The sequence below is a fragment of the Nuphar pumila genome, chromosome 5, assembly GCF_984573655.1.
Source record: "Nuphar pumila chromosome 5, dmNupPumi1.hap1.1, whole genome shotgun sequence".
Classification (NCBI taxonomy): domain Eukaryota; kingdom Viridiplantae; phylum Streptophyta; class Magnoliopsida; order Nymphaeales; family Nymphaeaceae; genus Nuphar; species Nuphar pumila.
Genome location: NC_143253.1, coordinates 3012021 through 3038303, shown reverse-complemented (window position 1 = coordinate 3038303; position 26283 = coordinate 3012021). Strand labels below are relative to the sequence as shown.

Genomic DNA, 26283 nt, shown 5'->3' with positions numbered 1-26283 from the left:
TAAGTTCTAGTGATGTAAGAACTGCCGTAGATGAAGAATCACCAAACGATGCAGCTAGTAGATTTTATGATTTACTTAAAGATGCTGATGAGCCACTTTGGAACGGTTGTGAGAGTCACACTATCTTGTCAGCAGTTCTTCAACTAATGAATTTGAAGTCCGAGTATAATTTGAGTCAATCATGTTTTGACCGTTTGTGCATGATTGTGAAGAGTATGTTGCCTAAAGATGAGAAATTGCCACAAAATTTCTATCGTGCGAAAGTTATGGTCAACGCTCTAGGTATGGGTTACAAAAAGATTGATGTTTGTCCAAATCACTGCATGTTGTATTTCAAGGAGCAGGAAAACGACATATCATGCCCGTCATGTGGGCATCCTCGGTTCAAGCCAAAGACAAGAGGCAATGGTTGCACGAGATCAAAGGAAGTTTCATACAAGTCGCTCCGCTACTTTTCTATCACTCCTAGATTGCAGCGATTGTATATGTCTTCAAAGACAGCTAAACACATGAGATGGCATGCAAATAAAGTTCGACACGATGAAAACAAGATCACGCATCCTGTTGACGCTGAAGCTTGGAAGCACTTTGATCGTACTCATCAGAACTTCGCAATGGAAGTGCGAAATGTTAGACTCGGTCTATGTACAGATGGATTTAATCCATTTGGGGGTAGATCAACTCCATACTCATGCTGGCCAGTATTTGTAACTCCATACAACCTTCCACCAAGCTTGTGTATGAAACGCCCAAATCTTTTCTTGTCTCTGTTGATCCCTGGTCTGACCTCATCTGGCCAAAATCTTGATGTATATCTAAGGCCATTGATTGATGAATTAAAAGTACTGTGGGATGATGGTGTTACCACGTATGATGCCCACAAAAAACAAAATTTCAACATGAAGGCCGTTGTTCTATGGACAATCAGTGACTTCCCTGCATATGGTATGTTATCTGGTTGGAGCACACATGGGAGGTTGGCTTGTCCGTACTACATGGAGGATTCCAAAGCTTTTAGATTGAGGCATGGAAGGAAGCCTTGCTGGTTTGATTGCCATCGTCGATTTCTACCCAGCGATCATCCGTTCCGACGTCAAAAGAATGTATTTACAGCAGGCACAACTGAAACGGAAGGTCCATCCTCAAGATTGTCTGGCATAGAGATTTTAAGAAGATTGCGATACTTTCCAGATGTATTAACAGATGCCCGCAGTCCTACACCCTTCCGTGGATTTGGGAAGGAACACAATTGGACGAAAAAATCTATTTTTTGGGAACTACCGTATTGGCCGACCCTATTGATACGACATAATTTGGATGTGATGCATGTAGAGAAAAATGTGTTTGATAATGTGTTCAATACAGTAATGAATATTAAAGGAAAAACGAAGGATAATCCGAAGGCCCGTATGGATTTAAAATTAATATGTAAAAGACCAGAATTGGAACTCAAAGAGTATAATGGCAAAGTACTGAAACCAAAGGCGAAGTACGTGCTCGGACCTGATCAAATAAAACATGTATGTCAATGGTTGAGACAACTGAGATTTCCAGATGGATATGTCTCTAACATTGCTCGGGCTGTGAAGATTGACGATGGACAGTTATATGGGTTGAAGAGCCATGATTGTCATATCTTTATGCAACGATTGATACCCCTAGCATTCCATGATATGTTAGACAAACCTATATGTGGGGTATTGTCTGAGTTGAGCGGATTTTTCAGAACATTGTGCGCATCAGAGGTCATTTTATTAGATGTAAAGAATCTCGAGGACTCTGTCATCACCACTGTTTGTCTGTTAGAAAAGATATTTCCGCCAGCATTTTTCGATGTTATGGAACATTTGATCATACATCTGCCATATGAACTAAGGGTTGGTGGCCCTGTGCAATATCGATGGATGTACCCATTTGAAAGGTATATATTTTTTTATATTTGTCTCTTTAATGACAGATATTTAAAATTTGAAATGTATATTCTTGTCAGATGCATGTTCGACCTAAAAAAAAAGGTTCGTAATAAAGCAAGAGTAGAAGGCTCTATTTGTGAGGCATACACTTTAGAAGAGATTTCAAATTTCTCATCTATGTACTTCGAACCTCATATTCCAACACGTTACACATGCCCGCCCCGTAACGATGATGGAGAACAAGTAACTGTAGCTGACAAGCTGTCGATATTTCAACCACTTGGGCATGCATTTGGTAGTTGCCGATCAAGGCTATTGACAGATCGAGAGCAAGATGCAGCACACATCTATATTCTTTTTAATTGCTCAGCGATCGACCCATACATCGAGTAAGTATATGTATATGCAACTCAATTATAAATCCTTTTATGTTCTATATGTGGATACATGACTCGGTAATATAAGTATTTGTGGTTTGCAGACGATTTGATATGGAGTTGCGAAACGAAGTTTCACATCTCACTGATGCAGAAGTACAAAAAGAACGTGAAACTAAGTTTGTGGAGTGGTTGAAATAGTTGGTAAAGAAGCTAACATAAATTTTGTACTTATAAACAACACTAAGTTACATAATTGATCGTGATCACAATCATTGTTTATGTTTGTGCGTAGGTTCGCAATGGTGATGTTAAAGATCAAGGAATATGTGATTTAGAAAATGGTCCGACCAAAGTTGTGCAATGCTACAACGGGTATATCGTAAATGGTTATTGATTCCATACAAAAGACTACGGTATAAACAAATCAACGATAAATAGTGGCGTGTGTGTCAAGGGTAGCAGCTACGGTGAAAATGAACATGATTACTACGGTGTTATAGAGGAAATAATGGAGTTGACTTACTTAGGCATGAATAACAGGGTTACGATATTCAAGTGTCATTGGTTTGATTCAACTGCAACAAGACTCGACAAAGCTTCAGACATTGTGGAGGTGAATCATAAATCCAGGTTTGGAACATATGAACCATTCATATTAGCCTCGCAAGCTCAACAAGTTTATTATACTTCATATCCGAGCATAAAAAAGTCAAATAGAAATGAATGGTGGGCAGTTTGCAAGGTGAAATCCAAACTATACCCCGAGTATGATCAGTTACAGGAAGATGAGTTAGCTAAAGACAGTGATTACTATCAATCAGATGATGTCTGTGACTTCGCTTATGGTCACGATGTTGCGCATGATATGCATGTCATATCTCCATTGGCTGATGAAACATTCATAGAGGAATGTGATCCAAATGATGTACCAAGTGGATGGGCAAACAATAAAGAAGAAGAAGAAGAAGAAAGTCAAACTAGTGACGAGGAAGAATTCTCAAGCTAGTGAGCAAAATCTTATACTACAAACCTCTATTTAAATGCATTGTAATACTTGATGTGAGTTGTATTGCAATACTTGGTGTGAATGATTAAAAATTTTATTTGAATGTATTGTAATACTTGATACGAATGATTCGAATGCATTGTAATACTTGATGTAAATGATTTCAATTATCTGAATGTATTATAATTTATGAAATTAACGAATGATTTGAATTAGTGCAATACTTGATGTCAATGATTTGAATTATTTGAATGCATTGCAATGCTTGATGTGAATGACTTGAATGCATTGTAATACTTGATGTGAATTATTTGAATGTATTGTATGACATATGTTATTTGTTAGAATATGATTCGTGGAGGTTATAGTGGTCGCTCATCCAGTAGTAGACAGGCTCAACCTTCATCTTCACGGGCTCCTGTGATAGGTATATCATATAACTAATTAGATGCTTGATTAGTTCAAATGCACATTCTGAGAATTTCTAATGTATTTTTTTACAGATGATGTTGCGCCTGTACATGACCCACCTACACCAGTTGATCGCACAAGTCAACAGCCAACACAGGAAACAGGGTCTTCTCAGGCTGGCACAAGAAGACTCATTCGAATAGTGTATATCGATAATCGACCGTAAGTATTTTGTTTTCAATTATTGCATATCTTTTAAATATTTTATATTGATATTTATTGTGTAACAATTCATGTGCAGCACGAGGTTTGAGCCACAAGAAGTAGTACGAGAGATTAGGAATTCACTTCTTCAACATCTACCACGACCAGTTGCTCAATGGAAAGAGTACCCAAAGGAGGTGTTAGACAGATTGTGGTCCTCATTCATGGTATACAGTTGTTCCTCATAGTTAATGTGTTTCATATTTAATTTATTTAAGCAATGTCTACTAACTTTCTGAAAATATTTGTAGGCTTCGAATCGCTTTGCAACTACGGTGGAAGAAAATGATGCAAGAAAGGTGTGGCAAAAGGTGGCTGCCAATCGATTTGCAGACATGCTGCACACTATGAAGACTGCAGCAAAAAAAACATCTGGCGTAGTAGATGATCCATTACTGTGGAAGGGCCATGGTCCTATTACTATCATGAGAGATTATTGGGATGAAATGTGCGATAAGTGGGCGGGAGATGCATTTAAAAATCGCTCTGCGAAGGCTTCACAAAATCGATCGAAGATGCCCGAAGCCCATCTACACACAGGTGGATCTAAGACATTTGGGAGCCACCTAAAGAAAATGGTAACTCATCAATATATAATATTAATTTTATAAGTATTGTTGCAAACTTGTGTACTAAATCTTTTGTCATTCAACTTCGCAGGAAGCAGAAAAAGGAGGCAGTGTACCATATAAGGATGTGTTTGTAGAAACACATAAACGGAAGACCACGGGAGTCTTCGTATCAGAGAAGGCGAGAACGACAACGGTATGTATTAATTCTATTAATAATCATTGCAATATATATGCAAGTTATCATAATGTTATCATTAATTATTAATGAATACTTTAAACATTATTTTGTAGGAGGCATATGAGCAACAGATGGTAGAGCGATATGGCGAAGACGCTACTCAGCATCCATCATTTGATCCTACAGCATGGGTGACTGCAGCAGGTGAACCCAAAAAAGGTCGCGTGTCCGGGTTTGAGAGTAATATGAACACTTCACCAGTTATTGGTTCTTCCAGTTACGGCTCACCGACTTCTTGCGCCGACATAAGCTCCAAGCAGCCGACTATTCTTTCCGGTGATGATGTACGCGAGATCATTAATGAATCACTAAATAACTACTTCCAATACACCGTCGCCCCCTTTCTCCGAAATGAGATCAACGCCGCTGTTCAGGATAGGGGATCTTCGATTCCAGGTCCCTCTCAGGTATAATCACATATATAGTTTTTTTGACTGTCTTAAAGCACATCTGAGCATGGTAGAATCACATATAGAGTTTTTCTAGATGCCTTAGAACATATATGAACATGCTATAATCACATATTCAATTTTTTTACTGCCTTAGCACACATATGAGCATGATAGAATCATATATATATATATATATATATATATATATATATATATATATATATATATATATATAACTTTTTGTCTGCCTCAGAGCACATATGAGCATGATAGAATCACATATAAAGTTTTTTTGATTGCATTAGAACACATATGAGCATGCTATAATCACATATTCAGTTTTTTGACTGCCTAAGAACACATATGAGCATATTATAATCACATATTCAGTTTTTTGACTGCCTTAGCACACATATGAGCATGCTATAATAACATATAGAGTTTTTTAACTGCCTTAGAACACATATGAACATGTTATATATCATTTATGATAAAATCACATATAAAATTTTTGGCTTTGCCTGCCTTAGAGCACATATGAGCATGCTATATTCACATATTCAATTTTTTTACTGCCTTAGCACACATACGAGCATGATCGAATCACATATATAGTTTTTTGTCTGCCTTAAAGCACATCTGAGCATGGTAGAATCACATATAGAGTTTTTTTAGATGCCTTAGAACACATATGAACATGCTATAATCACATATTCAATTTTTTGACTGCCTTAGCACACATATGAGCATGATAGAATCACATATAGAGTTTTTTTATTGCCTTAGATCACACATGAGCACACGATAGAATCACATATAGTGTGTAATTTATTTCATTATATTTTGTTTATCAATACTGACTGTTCTTTTCTTGTGTAGGCTGCTAGCGATAATCAGGGTAATGGAGCTGAAGGGACAGATAAAGACAATGAACAAGAAGACGCACAAAATCTTGGCGATGATTAGAGGACTGTGTTGAAGAAGTTTTATTTTTTTTATTTTTCCTAAATGTAATTGTTGAATTGTAAATAATTAAACTTCTTAATTTTAAGGTGGAACGATTAATTATTGTAGATACTTGTTATATGAATTTTTTTGTGTGGTTTGTTTTTTATTTACAGGAAATATAAATTGTACAGGAAATAGAAATTGTACAGTTCTCGGTAATTAATTTTTAAATAAATTTTTTTTGATTTTTTTTTGTGTTTGCGACGGATGATTCCGTCGCTATTCATATTAATCTAGCGACGGCATAGCGACGGAACCATCCGTCGCTATTCATATTAATCTAGCGACGGCATAGCGACGGAATTAAATCCGTCGCCAAGCCGTGGTCGCCGTTTAGTACCGGCGGATTGGCGACGGAATATAGCGCTCGTTATTCCGTCGCAATTAGCGACGGACCTGGCGACAGAATAATTTCGTCGCCAGTTAGCGTCGAAATATTCGCGACGTAAGCATACTGTCGCCTCGTTGTCGCTAATCCGTCGCTAACTATGTTAGCGACGGATTAGCGACGGAATGTGGTCGTCGCTAATCTACTGCTTTGTTGTAGTGACTCTCATTATACAGAATAAATGTGACGCTCCATCTACCGAAAGTGGATACGGTGAAATGATGTTTTACAAGGTCATTGTACAACACCAACTTAAGATGTGACACCTGTCTTGTGTTTAGAATTCGATGTAGCTAATGGGGTCTCATTATGCAGGACATATGTTTTTGGCACATTGACCTGATCCTCTCCATATCTCACTGCGTACAAAGCTTGTTGCTGGACCCCACAAAACGCACCGCAGCTAAACGATTATGGGGCCCAAAATCTAAATCGGACGGGTATTTTGCAGGGAATCACATTTGTTTGTGCAATGTGATTGCACATGAATCACGTTCTTAAGATATACTAGATCAAAGGCCCGTACCCGCGAACTGGGCAATCAAGAGAAAGAAAAAACCTCTGAATTCAAATGAAGAATGTGATTGCATGATCACTTACCTAGAATAAGAGCAAACCGCCTTTCAATGGTTATCTTGAAATCTATAAAAATATAGTAAATCTCACCTTTTTAATCATGGGTACAGCCCTTCAATAAATAGGATGAAGGAGACTAATGAATCTCATGCTTAATGGATTATGGCATTCGGTAACTTTAAAAAATATCTATAATTTCAATAAATTGGCTAATATTTAAAATCTCTCTCTCTCTTTTGTGGTTACTTATCGACATTTAACTTTAGATAATTGTTAATATAGTTTATAATTAACTTTGGTAATCTTGGTAGAATTTACCTTCTCTCTTGTTAACTCTCATCCCCAGGTAGATAGGCTTTCCTAATATCTCTCCTATAATTATCAACATATTCCATAATTTTATTTTGGTATTTTTTAAAGATTTTTCCTACCAAGGGGCTCAGCTTGAATTGCAAGAGCAGTTAGTGCACCTCACCTTGTTTTGGGATGTTGTAAGTTTGAATCCCAATGGTATATGGTTGTATAACTGGTAGGGGGTCTGCCTAACCTCAGCTTTCTCTGTTGAAAAAAAAAAAAAAACTTTTTAAGATTTTTTTAATCTCTTTCTCTTGCATATAGAGGCATTTGTTACAAATGTCTTGAAAATTTAAAAATGACACAGACGGGGGTGGGGGTGGAGAGCTTGTCCCTCGCACCCGCCTGGGTCCACTACCATCCCTATTTATACCAGACTGTTTATATGATCGGATTGGAAACCTAAATGGGTCAAACGCCTAAAAACCAGAAATCAATATATATATGAAATATGCCAAGTGCTTTAGGTCTCAAAAGCCTCATTTCCGACCGTCAGAGCCGCATTGGAAACCTCTCTAAGCCGTCAAGGGTCACCCTTATTCACCAATAGCCTAACTCTCCATAATATCATTATTTTTCACTTGCCTAAAAAAATATGAATCTAGGTTGAATAACATCCTCTCAAACTTGAAAAATAAGAATAAAGAGAATCGGGTTTCTCATATTTCAAACTAATTTCCTAAAAGCTTCCCCTTTCAGGGAAGCGAAGAGTTTCCCGCTTCTAGCGAGCTTTTTCAAGCAGCAAGAATATTCTGATAACCCTTATTCACCATTAGTCACGTTGTGCACTCTAAGGGTGGACTCGTCCTAATGGAGTCGGTCATGTCAAGCCAGATCCTGACCAGTTGAGGACTGATCTCGGCTCGCACCATGAGCCATCGACACACGAGGATTTTGACCACAGATTTTGTTTTTCCATTTAGGGGTAAGACTGAAACAAAAAACACATGAGGGAAGCAAGAGGTCTGTTGGGAAATCATATAAAAGATTTATGGCATTTTGGCTACATGAACAAAATACAGTCTAAAATTATTTTAGCACCCTACCATAGAGATAGCACAAAGAGGTTTTCGGGCCAACCCCAAAAATTAGGGTTTAGGGTTTATGGTGCCCTTCTACAAGGGCAATAGTCCACGACCAACGGGACACTCAGATTCTCCCTCTTGGGATTTAAGAGCTCCTCCTAGGGTTTAAGGTGGTGGGTGTTGAGGTTCCACCATGTGGGCAGTTCGTAGAGCTACCAACCCTCTCAGGTGCTCTCTCTCTCTCTAGGCTACTATAGGTTGGTTTCTATTGCTTCAGTTTATATGTTGAAATAAGCTTGGATGGTTTCTCTATTTGCTCTTCTTGTATTTGTGTTGGGTTTGATCTGAAGAAGTTGACCACATTCACTTTTTTTTTGGTTGCTTGCTCTACTTGTTTGAGATTTATACATTTCCTCTTTGTTCCTTGTTGGTGTTTTTTTTTTTTCAATCTCTTAGTCAGGACTCATATTGTTCTTGCATCCCATGCATGTATTTGTGCCTGTATTGTTTAATTCTTTGTCGTTACATTTTTTCCTACTACTTTTGGATCATGTTAAGCATAGCTATTCACTTCTTTCGTGCTATAACCATGGTTGATAACATGTTCTTTTTCATGTTTATGAGGCAGTATCAGCAGGATGGATATGGTTTGTTTTTTTGTTTACCTAATTGTTTGCATTGTTATTGGCTGCGGTTCTTATCGGTATTGAGTAAATTGGTTGGTGATTTTCTAATGGCTATTTAATCGTATTCAACTTTGTGTCAGGGGACATGGTTATCATATACTTGCTTGTAGAACCTTCTCTGTTAATGGGGATGCTTTTAACAATGGCATTATGCAGTGCTCGATTAGCCATGAACCTAGCCAGTTTGCAGTTTATTTTAACTCTACGCCGAAGAGGTTCTTTGATCACTCCGCATACACCACATTCTTTGTGGGTGGTAGATGCCTTTCTTCCCAATCTGGCCCAGACGCAGGTGGTGATGAAGACCAACTAGAGGATGGGTTCTCAGAGCTCGAGTCCCCTGACATTGCCAATGGAGACCAATTAGAGGATGGGTTTTCAGAGCTTGAGTCCCCTGAGATTGCTGAAGAGACTGAGAGCGAGAGCGGGGAAGATGCTAATGAGTCGTTGTCTGGAGATGAGTCTTCTCCAGAGGACAATGATTCGGCTGAGAAATTGGTGAAAAAACATGTAGAAATTGGCTTTTCAGAAGATGAAGTTCGGTTTGGAGATGATGTCAAGGAGTCGCCTAAGAGGACTAGTTCCCCATTAACTAAAATTATTATTAGCACTCCTCCACAGTCTGTTAAAGATGCAATTGATAGATGGGTTCAAGGAGGTGGCACTGTGACTGAAGATGTTGTGTTGACAGTCATGTTAAACCTTCGGAAGCGCAAAATATATAGAAAGGCTTTGCAGGTAATTCCCTTTTTTATTTTGAAGTAGCATTTTTGCAGTTTTCTCCAAATTTTTTCTCTAAAATTGCCACTTCGACATGTGTGCATGACCTCCATGTATTATTATTATTATTTTTAATATTATTATTATTATTATTATTATTATTATTATTACAACAACAACAACAACAACTACGCCTTCATCCCAAAACAATTGGGGTCGGCGATATGAACCAAAAAAGAAAATCATTCTGGGTCTTCCACATGAATCATTCTCCTCCAATCATTTCTATCCAATGCCACGTCCTCGGTGAGGTTCAAAGCATTCGTATCCTTTCCTATCATCTCCATCCAAGTCTTCTTAGGCCTACCCCGACCTATTTTAACTAATATATTTTCCCATTTCTCCATCATTCTAACTGGAGCATCATTAGGCCTTCGCCGAATATGTCCAAACCACCGTAAACGATTCTCTCGCATCTTATTTTCAATGGATGCAACGCCTACCTTCTTACGTATCTCCTCGTTTCGAATCTTATCTTTTATTGTATTTTCACACATCCATCTAAGCATACACATCTCAGCTACACTCATTTTTTGAATATGATGTCTCTTGTCAGCCCAACATTCCGTACCATATAGTAAAGCGGGCCTAATTGTCGTCCTATAAAACTTTTCCTTCAACCGCAATAGCATTCTACGATCGCACAACACTCCAGTTGCACTTTTCCATTTCATCCACCCAACCTTTATCCTATGATTTACATCTCCATCAATTTCTCCATACTTTTGAATGATAGATCCCAAATATTTGAAACAGTCATCCACCAGTATTTCTTGCTCACCAAGCTTCACTACACTATCATCACTACTTCGTTGCTTACTAAACCGACATTCCATATATTTTGTCTTAATCTTACTCAACTTAAAACCTCTTGCTTTCAATGTCTGTCTCCATAATTCTAACTTAGCATTAACCACAACTCTAGACTCGTCAATCAAAACAATATCATCAGCAAACAACATACACCACGGCACATTTTCTTGAATTGATCTCGTAAGCTCATCCATCACTATAGCAAATAGGAAAGGGCTTAATGCAGATCCTTGATATAACCCAACCGTTATAGGAAAATTGGTTGTCACCCCTCCACAAGTGCGGACATTGGTTACTATTCCTTCGTACATATCTTTAATTATACTAATGTACTTGAGAGAAACACCTTTCTTCATCATTGTCCACCAGAGAACATCCCTATGTACTCTATCGTATGCCTTCTCCAAATCAATAAAAACCATATGCAAATCTTTGTTCCTCTCTCTATATCTCTCAATAAGTTGTCTAAGAAGATGTATAGCTTTCATAGTTGATCTTCCAAGCATAAAACCAAATTGATTCTCCGATATCATGACAACCTTCCTCAACCTATACTCAATCACCCTCTCCCAAAGTTTCATAGTATGACTCATGAGTTTTATACCACGATAGTTTGTGCAATCTTGTATATCACCCTTATTCTTATATAGAGGCACCAAAGTACTCTTCCTCCACTCATTAGGCATCTTATTTGTCTGTCAAATCTTGTTAAAAAGATTTGTCAACCATTCTAAACCTTTCTCACCCAAGCATTTCCAAGCCTCGATAGGTATACCATCTGGGCCAACTGCCCTTCTTGATTTCATTTTCTTCAAAGCCTCTGCAATTTCTTTCTTTTGAATTTTGTGCAATTTCTTTCTTTTGAATCTTGTGCATGAAGTCATGATTCATCTCATGAAAAGGAATGAAGAAGTCTTCAAGATCCTGAGCATGACTTTCATTAAATAGCTTATCAAAATAATCTTTCCATCTCTCTTTAATCTCCTCATCTTTGACTAAAACCCTTTGTGTTTCATCTTTGATACATCTAACCATACCCAGATCCCTCGATTTTCTATCTCTCATCTTTGCAAGCCTATAAATATCCTTCTCGCCCTCTTTGGTATTCAACTTGTTATAAACCTCCTTATATACCTTATCCTTCGCGTTTCGAACTACTTTTTTGGCTTCCTTCTTTACTATCATATACTTCTCCAAATTCTCATTATCACGACTCTTACTTAGATTTCTATAACACTCCCTTTTAACCTTAATAGCTAATTTGACATCCTCGTTCCACCATGATGTATCCTTACCTAGCGGTGCACCGCCTTTAGACTCACCCAATACCTCCTTAGCCACCTTTCTCATGCCACCCTCTATCTTATTCTACATTGATTCTGAATCTTCCTCGAGACACCAATCAACTTCCTTAACTACCTGCTCTACAAACATTCTTTGTTTAGCTCCTTTCAGTGCCCACCACTTAATTCTAGGATCTATCCTATGTCTATCTCTTTTGCGGCATTTTCTAATTCTAAGATCTAAATTTAAGACTCTATGTTGTGTAGCTACACTTTCTCCCGGTATAACCTTACAATCGATGCAACAACCCCTATCTCTCTTTCTAAGTAGGAAAAAATCTATCTGACTCGTATTAACACCACTTTTAAATGTTACTAGGTGAGACTCCCTCCTCCTAAACCAAGTGTTTGCTAAGATCATATCATAGGACAAACCAAAATCTAAAATCCTTTCTCCACTTTCATTTCTTTCTCCTATACCATAGCCTCCATGGATACTCTCAAATCCATCCCTACTAATGCCTACATGTCCATTAAGGTCACTGCCGATGACAAGCTTTTCTCCATAAGATATCCCTTGTACTACTCCATTTAAATCTTCTCAAAATTGACGCTTAATGAAATCATCTAAACCTACTTAAGGTGCATAAACACTAATAATATTACTAATATCTGTACCTAATACTAATTTAATAAGTAAAATCCTATCACTCTTCCTACGGACCTCAACTACATTATCTATAAACTCATGACTAATAACAATCCCTACTCCATTCCTATTTCTATTTATTCTTGTATACCAAATCTTATATCCTTAAGGTTCTATCACTTTTGCTTTCTCACCTACCCATTTGGTCTCTTGTAGACATAAAATATCCATCTTTCTCCTACACATAACATCTACTAACTCTACCAACTTACCAGTTAAAGACCCTATGTTCCAAGTGGCTAACCTAATTTTATGGTCTTGAACTATCTTCTTTACCCCCACCCGTCTAACAAAGTGAGGGAACCCTTGCCTATTTGACACCACACCCGGGCGCCGGTGTGACGCGTCGCTTCTGGGCGACGACCTAGCAACCCTTGCCCATTTATCACTGTCTCCGGGCCTATAGAGTACAGCGCGTCGCTCAGTAGGGAACGCCCCAACGAAATTCTCATATTGGTTCATATTCATAGGGTGTGATTAAGTTTTTATGTTGGCTGTCACTGGCCTACCGCAACCCTCCTCCTTTATCCGGGCTTGGGACCGGCAGTGTATAACTAAACAGTTATACACAGGAGGAGTTATTATTATTATTATTATTATTATTATCGTTGTTGTTGTTGTTTTTGATGTTATTGTTATTATTAATATTGTTGTTGTTGTTGTTATTATTATATAAGGAGGCTTTAGTGGCTACCTGCTGAGCATGGAGGCTCTTTCTTAACCTTCTACCAGTTCCAAAGTGTTATTCACTTAGGTCATAGTTCTTTCTTAAGATTTTTTTTTAAGTAAGAAAGATTTTTCATCCAATATGCTTGAATCTGGATTAGAGCTTATGGTTGCAAATTCTGTTATAAAACACTGGCTCAAGCATTGTTGTCAGAGACTGGTGTGAAGTTTACACAGTGCCTTAAAAATTGAGATATGTGGAGACACACACATGCACACACATTTATATATTATATATTATTTTTTATATATATGTGGATGTTGAAGACCTGTTAGAAGATATAAAATTATAAAATAAAAGTATTTTGTTTAACTTTTTAATCAACCATTGATTATTCACATGAACAATGAACATGTAACTGCAAAATGTCATCAAGAACATGGAAGATTAATACAGATTTGATGGTAAATCCTTGGAGGTCTTTTAGATGTACAATTTTTCAGAAATTGATCCTAAAACCCCAAGGATTTAGCATAAATGACAGAACTTTTTGATGTTCCAATTGAAAAAGCAAATGAGGGTTTTAAAAGGATAATAAGATTCTTAATCTTGACACGTTGCTTTTAAAATCTTTGGGCTTTAAAGATAAAGAAAAGAAAAAATTTAAGTTGATTTTCTGGTTTCTGATGAGTTTTTGGCCAGCATGCAATTTGGGTACAATGTCTGGTGCTTAGAGTGCTGAGAGATTATTGGGCCCAACACTGTGAATGACCATAGTATGGGAATAAAAGAGTGTTATAATGTATAAACACTCCACTAACGTTAAAAAAAAGTGTACATAGTACATACTATGCATAGCATGTTTGACACCTGATACATAATGTCTCTATACCATGCGTAGCATGTTTGACACTTGCACGGTGAATATGACATGTCAAGAGTGTTCATAGAGTTCAATAGTCATTTCCAGGCAGTCTTTCAGTGTCTGTATCTGTGACCAAGAATGTCCGACAGCAATACACTAGACCTATGGAAGTGTCATAAACTTACAATATGCTGGTGCTTGTTTATGTCACGAGGTATTAAATGTGCATGTGGATTTTAGGATAAGGAGCTATAGTTGGTTCATAGATCATATGCAACATGATACTTTGAGATGAAAACATACTTAATATCCACTATCAAACCAATTACAATTCAAAGAAGGTTTTGTCTAATGGAGGGATAGATGTTGGTGGTTCTGTCAGTTCAGATGGATTGGTGTTATATATTTCCCTTTCATCTTCTGTTTCATTTTCCAAAATAGTGGAAACTTTTCACGAAGCATTATGAAAATCATTCTCACTGGATGTCCTTTATAACCTCAGGTTGTTTTAGACATCTTGGTACTTGATGAAATGATAAGGAATGGATCTTTTTGTTCATAGTTGGTGAAATAATGGGGAGTTGGACATTCTAACCTTATTTCTTTGAGCAATAAGCACAAAAGAGGACAAACTTTCAAGTGACAAAGAGTCATCTTCAGTATGATGTAAACTCTCTTTCCCTGAAAAGTTTCTGTAGACATGTCTAGTTTTGGAGGCATTGTAAATCATGGTGAATAACTCTTGATTTTGGGTACTGGTATCTTTCCTCACTGATAAAGAATGTCCTATATTTGGATTGCCACTTCTAAGTGGCACGAAAGAGAACAATAAAAGACTACATCCATATTTCAAATCTGCCACCTAAAGGTGGCCTCATGAGAACTAACATAACATACTTTCAATAAAAATGATTAAATCACATTTAGTACACATACTAAGCAGACATGAGAACTAACATACATGGCTGTCTTTATGATCTGTTGGGAAAGGGCATTGGGGAGGGACTTGGGACATTGACCTTTGAAAACATAAAAGGGAATCCAAAGCAGAAATCACGAATATCTCTTCTTGCTGAAACACAACCTTTTGTTAGATTGTTCATTAGTTTCTATTGGATTTGTTTGATGTCATTGGAATCTCAACAAAGTTGGACAACATTGCAATTAGCCATTGATTGCAGACTGACAAATATATCGTCATCTTGATTATCAGGTTTCCAATTTCTTAATGCATGACATTCTGAACAAGGGCAAATGTGCACTCTATCTAGCAAATTAGATTTTGACCTTTTCTCGAGAATATATTAAATATCATGGTTTAGGACCTATGTCACAGGAATTCAGCCAACAGGGTGCCGCACCCGGTGCGGTCAAGCTGGCCCTGGGTGCGGTCAATGCGCCCAAGGTCATAACTGTCCATGTTGGACCCAAAATAAAAAAAAATATATGAAAGGTGGTGATATGAGTGTATATCTGTTAAAAATTATATATATATATATATACCCTCCCGCAGTCAAGTTTTTTTAAAGTGCTGCATCGCCGTACCTGCACCCGCACCTATGTGACATAGTTTAGGACTGTTAAGATACAGAAAGCACATGAAGTGCCTGAAGTGGAGTCCCGATCAGGTAGCCTCTCGAGGTGTTCTCTATCACATGAAGAATAGGTGCATAGATCATATATATGGGACTCTTTTGATGTCAATTCTTGAGTGTTGTTTGTTAGATAGATGCTTATTTGTCAGCGCTATTTCTTGTTGGATGACACATTCATCTGAATTAGTGAAGAGTGTGCAGAAACAAGACCACTACAGTTTTTTGTTCTTTGTGACTAGGCTCTATGATTTGGTTGAGTGAAGAGCTTCTGGTGTTTGAGATCGATGTAATACGGACTCTTCTAACAGGGCACCGCACCCGCATGACACTTGGACATGGCTTCCTTTGTGTCAAGTGAAGTCAACCACACTGAGGTCCATTTCTGTCTAAAAGTAGATTCAGTTAACCCTAACCAAGTCCAGTTTTATCTATATTATATATATAAATACATAAATGCACACACATACATGCAGAGTTAACTTAAAACTGTTAAAAATTTTATATATCTATATACCCTCCCCGCATCCAAGTTTTTTTAAAGTGCCGCATCGCTGCATCCGCACCTGCACCTATGTGACATAGTTTGAGATTAAATCCAAGAAACAGACTGCTGAACATGGATTATGATCAATGTTGTGAAAAGCCTTTAGGCATAAAGCATGAGCCTCAAAATTTTTTAAAAAACTTAAAAAATCCTTTAAAAAATATCTAAAAATACAAATAAATAAAAAATACTTTATTGATGAAGCAACAACAAATAAGAAAAAAAAATATCAAATAAATACTGACAAATATGAGATTAACATATAAAAGTAACATTAATGTGTATATTGATCTATGTAAGTATCTAAGAAATGAAAAGTAGGCCACAAGAAAACATTAAATGAAAAGTAGGCCATCTCAGATTTCATTAAAGAGTACCTGATATCTATTGAGATTGTTACTTGAAGAGATGAAATAAAAACACTTAAGCAATTTCCACAAGAAAACATATAGAACAAAGCAAACTTGAAATGCAACCGATATGAATAGCATGACAATTATTTGAACATAAAAATTACTGCATCAATATAATTTTTAGAAAGGTTAGCTGGTTACATGGTTCATCCATTGAGTGGGAAAAAAGTGAGGGACAAAGCAGCATTAATTTTTAGAAAGGTTAGCTGTCAAAACAGTGTTAATTTTCAACTTGATGAACAATAATAAGGTCGGTCAACTAACAAGAACATAGCGTGTGTTTATGTTGCGTGTGTGCAGTGAGAGAGAGGGAGACAATAGAGATGGAGAGAGAGAGAGAGGAGCATGAGAGAGAGGGAGACTTACCGAAAGAGGGAGGGCGAGACCTTCTTCTTCCTTTCGGCAGAGAAAGAGAGAGAGGGAGACAGCGAGAGGGGAGAGGGCTAGAGACAAGAGAGAGAGGGCGAGAGATGAGAGTGAGAGACGAAAGGGGGAGGCCCTAATCAGTTGGGCCTCCCTTTTTTGGGGGTCAAATGTGGGCTTTGACCCCATTTGACCCAAACAAAATGAGCTGTACACCTCAGGCTGAGGCGCACCTCGTACGATTTGCGCTTTTTATGTGCGCCTCAAGGCCAAAGGGCCCTCACCTTGTGGTGAGGCACGCTTTTTGTGCATTGAGGTGCACTTTTAACAACATTGACTATGATGATAAATGAAGAGAGTGAAAATGACATGCTTATCATGGCGCCAAAAAACTTCTGACCTATGCTTGCGGGCAGTGAGACATGCAAAGTCATCTTACTTATATTAGTGAGTTCTGATATATTTGCGAACATAGATTTGGGCATTTTCTGTTAAATTTGAATTGGTTTTATGAATTGCCCAGATTTGCACTGCTGCTCGTGGAACTTATCAGTTACATCTATGCCGTTGGCTTGTTGGTGCTGTAAAATGGAACTCAATTCTTGTTCATACCTCCTTTCTCAGCGAATCTTCCATGACTGTAGTAGGGTAGAGAGCAACTATCCTTATTAATAGTATTGTTCTTGATTCTGGACGTGTTTCAGGGTGTGTTTTGAAGTCATGGACATGTAGATGAGACAAAAGAGATCCATAACATTATGCTGAATTGTTGAGCAGTTAGTAAATTGATTTTTGGAAGATCATACAGCACATTGTATCTTCTCTCTTGTCACCTCTGACTTCATTCCCATGTTTTGTAGTTTGCAGAATGGCTGGAAGAGAATAATGCTATAACCTTCACTGAGAGAGAGTATGCTGCTCGCGTGGATTTGATTGCAAAAGTTTATGGCATTCACAATGCTGAGATTTATACCAAGAAAATTCCATCTTCCATGCAAACTGAAGTAGTTTACAGAACACTCTTAGCTAACTGTGCGTCCATTTACAATGTCAAGAAGGCAGAGCAATTGTTTAATTTGATGAGGGATAAACAATTCCCCTTGACTGCATTTTCATGTAACCAACTGCTTCTGCTGTACAAGAGACATGACAAGAAGAAGCTTGCAGATGTTTTACTGATGATGGAGAAAGAAAATGTCAAGCCCACACTGTTCACTTACAAGATCTTGATCCATGCCAAAGGCTGGAGTGGTGATTATGAGGGGATGGAGCAGGTGATAGATAACATGAAGTCTGAGGGGATAGATCCTGATCTTCATACTCAATCAATGGTAGCTAGGTACTACATCAATGCAAATTCCAAAGAGAAGGCAGAAGCAATCTTGAAGGAGATGGAAGGTGGCAACTTGAAAGTTAATCGAGCTGCATGCAAGGACTTGCTTCCTCTCTATGCTGCTCTGGGTAAAGCTGATGATGTTAGCCGGATTTGGAAGTTGTGTGAGCCAAACCCACATTTGGACGAGTCTATGTCTGCAATCGAAGCATGGGGAAAGTTGAGTAGGATAAAGAATGCTGAGTTAGTGTTTGAGAAGATGATCAAGAGTGGGGGAAAGCTCCCCCAAAAATTTTACACTGCTCTTTTAAAGGTTTATGCAAATCACAAGCTTTTGGCCAAGGGAAAGGATTTAGTGAAGCGGATGTCGGATGCTGGCTGTTTGATTGGACCATTGACATGGGATGCAATTGTGAAGCTCTATGTGCAGTCAGGTGAGGTGGAGAAGGCTGATTCTGTTCTACATAAGGCTGTGCAACAGAGCCAATTGAAGCCCCTCTACAGTTCATACGTGGCCATCTTGGAGAAATATGCGCAGAAGGGTGACATCCACAGCGCTGAGAAAATTTTTCAGAGGGCGAGACAGGCTGGATATGTGGGCAGGGTGGCAGTGTATCAGAGGCTTCTCCAGGCATATATAAATGCAAAGACGCCTGCATATGGATTTAGAGAAAGAATGAAGGCAGACAATATGTTCCCAAGCAAGACGCTGGCGTTTCAGCTGGCGCAGGTGGACCGTTTAAAGAAGTCTATGATAACAGAATTGCTGGAGTGATGAGAGTAATATAAGTTTCATCTTTTTTGGCTGTTGAAGCTGCTTTTAGATTAACTGTGTGTGTGTACTTTTTAAGGCTTCTATAACTGTGAAAATTTGATAAAGAATCTGAGGCAGGTTCTGCCCAGAGTCTACGCTGATCATTAAAGTTTTGCTTTTAAATACTATACTCTTTTAAACTAAACTTGGGTGGTTAAGTTTCAAACAGTTAGAATTTAGTCTCTCTCTCTCTCTCTTTTATAGTGGTGTTTGTTTCATGCCCTTTCCTTGAAAGAGGCCGTATAAGATCTCTTTCCTACAAAGGGTGAATCAGACATATCTATGAGAAATATATGGTGGTCCTCTGGAGGATTCAGATCAAAGTCTTGTTGATCAGCTTAGCCATCGGTGGCTCTTTTCATTGTTCAAGCAAGATTGGTTGGCTTAACTCACTTTTTATGTCCGTTATATATTTACCTACGCAAGCTCTTCTATTTTGGTTTATGGTTTTTCTTGGCTATATGGTTCATCCGTGAGTTTCAAGAAATAGTGAGCAGTCTCCTCTATTGTATATCCGGGTCTCTTGTGAGTACAACACATAGCTTATGGAATGTTTAAGAGCTTTTTTTGTTTTGGCTGGGCTTACTATTACCGCTATGTACAACATTTCTGAACAAGGTTCTAGCACCATGCCAAATGTGGCCAAAAAAGAAAAGAAAAGAAAAGCAAAGCAAATAAAGCATGTCAAAAAATGGAATAGCGTGTATTTTTCGTTGGGGATTTCCTCAAAGAAACCATCGCATCTTTTTTCAATTTCGTATAAGAGATATTCGTTCAATCAGAATGGAAGTTAAAGAGGGACTTTTTCTTCGTCGTGTCCTTTATATGGAAATCGGATACCGTCTAAGAGTTTGGGCAGAAAAATCACCGGTGCACAGGAGTGAGCTATCGGCTGCAGCTAATGTGCGCACAGGGCCTTCAGCATATTTTCGTACAAGCAATTGTATGGAGGCATACATATGGGACGTGTCTAACTTTCACTACTGAGAAAGCGAACGGTCAGCGCAAAGGTTTCAGACTTGGCTCGCCTTTAATGCATTTTTGCCATGCCAGCATAGCTGCCATAATAGTAACTCGGCTTGGTTCCGTCTGGGTGGTTCAAGAACAATAAGTGGTCACCCTGATGCAACGAGTTTGACAGATGTGAGACAGCTCAATCAGCAACCGAAGGGGGACCCACATAATAAATGAGAAAAAACAACTTTCCTATCAAAATGGTCCATACCTCCCCTAGGGAAGTACTTTTCATCAAAAGTGGCTCTCGGGTATGTTTGGAAGCAATAAAAATTCTCACAAGAAAAAAAATGCCTATGAGAAGTTTTGATAAAATAACTTTTCTAAATGAAATATTTACATTTGTTTGTATAGCATGTGAAAAACATAATGGAACCAATGGGGGCTCCGCTTGTCTGGTAGGAGCAGCTAGTGTACTTCACCTTGTGTTGGGAGGTTGCAAGTTCGAATCCAAATGGTATTGTTGTATAACTGGTTGGGGTCGCCCTAATCTCAGCTTGCCTATAAGAAAAAAGAAAAATATAATGGAAAATGTGAGAAAAAATGAGAGAGGGTGTTAGATAGTGAAATGGGTCCGTGCTAAACTGGAACTAAAACGCGCTGACCATCCATCACGCCCGTTGATGGAAAGTTAGCGTGCAAAAAAATTTATGTCGAAAACCCTTTATTGTCGCACTAAAAACGCCAGTAAAGGTCTTGCTAAAGGTTTGGGACCTTTATTGGTGCTTTTAGTGCTTCACTAAAGACCTTTTTCAAAAATGCGTTTGGCTTCTAGTGGTGCACTAGAAGTGTCAGTAAAGGTCCCAAACCTTTAGCAGGACTTTATTAGTGCTTTTAGTGCGCCACTAAAGATCTTTTTGCTAAAAAAATCATGTTTTTGATGTGATTTTTGTGTTTTTTACGTGCTGACCTTCCATCAATGCGTGCGATGGACAGTCAATGTGCTTTAGCTCCAATTTATCACCAATATATATATATATATATATATATATTCCATCAATGCGTGCGATGGACAGTCAAATTGCTTTAGCTCCAATTTATCACCAATATATATATATATATATATATATATATATATATATATATATATATATATATATATATATATATATATATATATATATATATAGAGAGAGAGAGAGAGAGAGAGAGAGAGAGGTGGTTCAAGCATTAGAAACCTGGAAATAGTGGTGGGTGGAAGGAAGATGAAGAAGAATGAAGCTCTTCCCGTGATAGCCCAGGATGAGATATGTTGTGAGTGAATGGTTGTCCTAATCAAAAAAAGAAATTTTGATAAGAAAATTTTCTTCAGCCCGCTTAAGCGGAGGAATTTTTTTCTATACACTTTAGAAAAACTTTCTTTTCAAAAAAAAAACATTTTTTTTCTACTTGATTTTTTCCTACCATTTTCTTGCTTCCAAACATCCCCTTAGGGGGTGGTTGTTTCGGGCATGGAAAAGGGAAACACAAATCTCATGAAATTTTGAGTTGTAGTAGCCAGTATTTTGTCTGATTATACATTCTGAATAATGTTTGTTGTCCCTGAGAAAGATAATCCAGTGAATGCGTCTTGGATGAACGTCATTATTCCAGGCAGCTGGTCAGGGAGCTGCTATTGCCTATATTTTGGCCCTCTGCAAGTGTGGCTTAATCTGACCGAGTGCTTAACTGGGAATAAAGGGACGGTCTTGTTAGATTTTAGCTTGTATGGAATATTAAAATTTTCTTTTCGGTTATGCTAGCGTATGTCTGAAACCTGAATTTTAACTGTTCAATTTTTTTATTTGTTAATCTAGTTAAGTTTCTGAATCAATAATGTAAAAGGATACAAAAATGATTGGTTACTTTGCACATAGGTACCATCTTTAGGAGAAATGCTATGGCCATCCCATTTGGGGTGAGCATAGTTGCCACCAACAATCAAATGCCACCATTTGGCATCATTAAGGAACCTCTACCTGTGGAACGGATTCTACCGGTAGAGTTACAACGTGGGAACTCCCCCCCCCTCTTTACTGCAATAAAAGACCACCAAAAATTTTACTTCTGTAAAAGAGCTCTCTCTCTCTCTCTCTCTCTCTCTCTCTCGTGGAAGCGACCCATAAATGGTCACCAAGTTGACAAAGGTGTCACGAGTTTGAATCCCATGGATGCATATCCTTTGCCACAAGGACTAAGCTGGGTATACTGTTAATGGGCAAGGGAGGCCTGGCTTTTTATGCCAGTGAACTTGGTAACTGAGGAGTGTTCCCTTATCATCCAAAGAAAAAGAAAAGAGGGCACGATGCAACACCATTCTTGTGTAATTTTTGCAATGAATAATATGTAAGAAACTGGATTATCATGGTTTTCAACTGTGCTGGCTGCTTTTCCCGAATGAGGTAAGCTTACCTACATTCATGCAACAGATTAAACTGAGAAGTCATTAGTGATAAAAAAAAACATTTGGGTTTAAATTTCCAATCAAATCTGAGTCCATTTTGTCGGATTTGGTAGAAAGACCTGTACCGAATTACTAACTAAAGACAGATTTGATTGAAGTACTTATGCAGCTGAGTCTGATTACGTGTAAATGTGTTCAAATAGGTCTGAATCAGATTATCTTAAATCCCAAAATATCCTAATCCAAGTCTGACCCCTGCACAGCCCTACCTGCGCAAGTCATGGCACTATTTTTTTTTTTTTATAACCAGAAGAAATCGCAGCCAGCACTACTAAGACCTGGTCGTGCTGTCGTAGCCTGCCATACCTATGGTCGTCATGTCATCATCACAAAACTCCGAAGTTAGGACCCCTACCCCCGGGACCTATGCTACGCGTTGGTTGGCGCATAGGTGCAATGCCCATGAGAATCGAACATTGACTGCCTGTTTAGCAGTAAGGCCCAACCCCACTACGCCAACACCCTTGAGACAGTCATGAAACTACTCGAGTATGGAGGTCCAAGAAATGATGTAGCGAAACATAGACTTGCTTTGCAAGGGATGGGTTGAGCAATCTTTAGCACGTCTTAATATAAGTGGCCAGCACAGCAAGCAACAAACAAATGCACATGAATACTCAAGCAAAGGCACGTGTGCAATCCTGATCCAGGACATCTATTTTGGGTTCTTTTATTTAAGCTTTATTTAGATTTAAATCTTTTTATTTAATGGATCTATATTCAAATTAGAATTAGGGTTTTCTTTTTTGTCCTACGAATATCTGTGGAGATGGATAGACGATTTACTCTTGCTATTTTCTTTTATTTTCTGCAATTTAATTGATATTTTTTGTTATTCTTTACTTTCCTCAGAACTCATGAATGATGTCCAAGGATTGCAAACTCATATAGCTGAAATCGACAGATTGGAGAACTCGAGGCACGGGACATTGCAAGTCAAATCGATGATGAAAATGGAAGAACATTTGATGCGAAAATTTTACAAAGCATTTGAATGAGCTATTGTGCGGAGTTAGAACCCTAGCCGACAGCATTGTGGTGGACTCCAACAATTGAGTCGAGCCGATCCCAACTCCAATGGACCTTGTGCAGAAAGGTGCTCTACCTCTGAATGCATCTGGAATTCAGATTTGGTATGATGACCACTCATTAATCGACGCAACGAATGAGGGACATGGGATTGATTTGGCCCAGAATCTTGGTTTAGAAGAGGCAGAATCAGTCTCAAATCAGAAGCAGCAGGGAAGAGTGCCGCATTTCGCACCGTTGCCACTCTACCGGAGTGGCCCTGATCAAGGACAAGGGGCAGGCGTTGGTTCCCAAGCCACCGCCTGCCATGGCCCAAGCCCCGCCACTGGCGAGGATCATCTTGACGACCCATAGTCAGATGATCTTGGCCGGCGCGGTGGTCACAGACCGGCGGGATGGCTGCCTAACCTGCCACCGTTTTAGGCATTGGGTTGGGTTCCATTCCAACCCCTCTTCTGAACAGGGATTATCATTATAAATGAAAAAGTGAAACTGACAGGTTTATCATGGTGCTAAGAAACTTATCTGTCCCGTGCTTGCATTCAGTGAGACATGCAAGTCATTTTCCTTACATTATTGAGCTCTGATAACAATTACTAACATAGATTTGTCATTTTCAGTTAAATTTGAATTGGTTTTGCGTATTGTCTGGATTTATGTTGCCGCTTGTGGAACTTATCAGTTACATCTATGCTGTTGGCGTGTTGGTGCTGTAAAATGGAACTCAATTCTAGTTCATGGCTCCTTTCTCAGTGAATCATCCATGACTGCAGTAGGGAAGAAAGCAACTATCCTTGTTAATAGTATTGTTCTTGCTTCTGGACGTGTTTTAGGGTGTGTGAAGTCATGGACATGTAGATGAGACAAAAGAGACCAATAGCATTAGACTGAATTGTTGATCAGTTAGTAAATTAACGTTTGGAAGATTATGCAGAACATTATATCTTCTCTCTTGTCACCTCTGACTTCTTGCAGTTTGCAGAATTGTTGGAAGCAAACAACACTATAAACTTCACTGAGAGAGATTATGCTGCTCGCATGGATTTGACTGCAAAAGTTTATGGCGTTCACAATGCTGAGATTTATAGCACGAAAATTCCATCATCCATGCAAACTGAAATAGTTTACAGAACGCTCTTGGCTAACTGCACGTCCATTGACAATGTCAAGAAGGCAGAGCATTTGTTTAATCTGATGAGGGATAAGGGATTCCCCTTGACTACATTTTCATGTAACCAACTGCTTCTGCTGTACAAAAGACATGACAAGAAGAAGCTTGCAGATGTTTTACTGATGATAGAGAGAAAATGTCAAGCCCACACTGTTCACTTACAAGATCTTGATCCATGCCAAAGGCTTTAGTGGTGATTACGAGGGGATGGAACAGGTGATAGAGAACATGAAGTCTGAGGGGATAGATCCTGATCGTCATAATCAATGGTAGCTAGGTTCCACATCGATGCAAAGTACAAAGAGAAGGCAGAAGCAATCTTGAAGGAGATGGAAGGTGGCAACTCAAAAGTTAATCGAGCTGCATGCAGACTTGTTTCCTCTGTATGCTGCCCTGGGTAAAACTGATGATGTTAGCCGGATTTGGAAGTTGTGTGAGCCAAACCCACAAGTGGAAGAGTCGAATTATGGGGGAAATTGAGTAAGATGAAGAATGCTGAGGCATTGTTTGAGAGGATGATGAAGAGTGGGAAGAAGCTCCCTGAAAATTTTTACACTGCTCTTTTGAAGGTTCATGGAAATCACAAGCTGTTGGCCAAGGGAAAGGATTTAGTGAAGCGGATGTCGGACGTTGGCTGCTGGATTGGGCCATTGACATGGGATGCCGTTGTGAAGCTCTGTCTGCAGTCAGGTGAAGTGGATAAGGCTGACTCTGTTCTACGTAAGGCTGTGGAGCAGGGCCAATAGAAGCCCTCTCTACAACTCATACATGGCCATCTTGGAGAAATATGCGGAGAAGGGTGACATCCACAACTCCGAGGAAAAAATTCAGAGAATGAGAGAGGCTGGATATGTGGGCAGGGTGGCAATGTATCAGAGGCTTCTCTAGGCATATTTAAATGCGAAGGTGCTTGCATATGGATTTACAGAAAGAATGCAGACAATGTGTTTCCGAAAAAGGGCTGGCGTTTCAGCTGGCTCAGTCGGACCATTTAAGCAGTCTATGATAGCAGAATTGCTGGAGTGATGAGGGTAATATACGCTTCAAGTTCTTTTGGCTGTTGAAGCTGTTCTTAGACTAATTGTTTCTCTCTCTCTCTCTCTCTCTCTCTCTCTCAGTCGGACCATTTAAACAGTCTTTGCGTTAGATCTTATCCTCGGCCCTGCTATAATTAGACGTGAAATGAAGTGGAGGACTATTTGGAGAGTTTGGTTATTTACAGGGTGGTAGTTCA

General features: G+C 38.7%; 1 protein-coding gene and 1 pseudogene across 1 annotated transcript; both read left to right on the top strand.

Annotated features, from left to right (window-relative positions):
- Window positions 1-8634: 8634 nt before the first annotated feature.
- LOC149836486 (pentatricopeptide repeat-containing protein At1g80270, mitochondrial-like) lies at window positions 8635-19531 on the top strand. Its single transcript, XM_090007007.1, has 3 exons — window positions 8635-8755; window positions 9294-9951; window positions 18106-19531. The coding sequence occupies exons 1-3, from the start codon at window positions 8721-8723 to the stop codon at window positions 19351-19353; spliced, it is 1941 nt and encodes a 646-aa protein (XP_089863133.1). The 5' UTR covers window positions 8635-8720; the 3' UTR covers window positions 19354-19531.
- Window positions 19532-25072: 5541 nt separating this feature from the next.
- LOC149836485 (pentatricopeptide repeat-containing protein At1g15480, mitochondrial-like) lies at window positions 25073-26075 on the top strand (annotated as a pseudogene).
- Window positions 26076-26283: the final 208 nt, after the last annotated feature.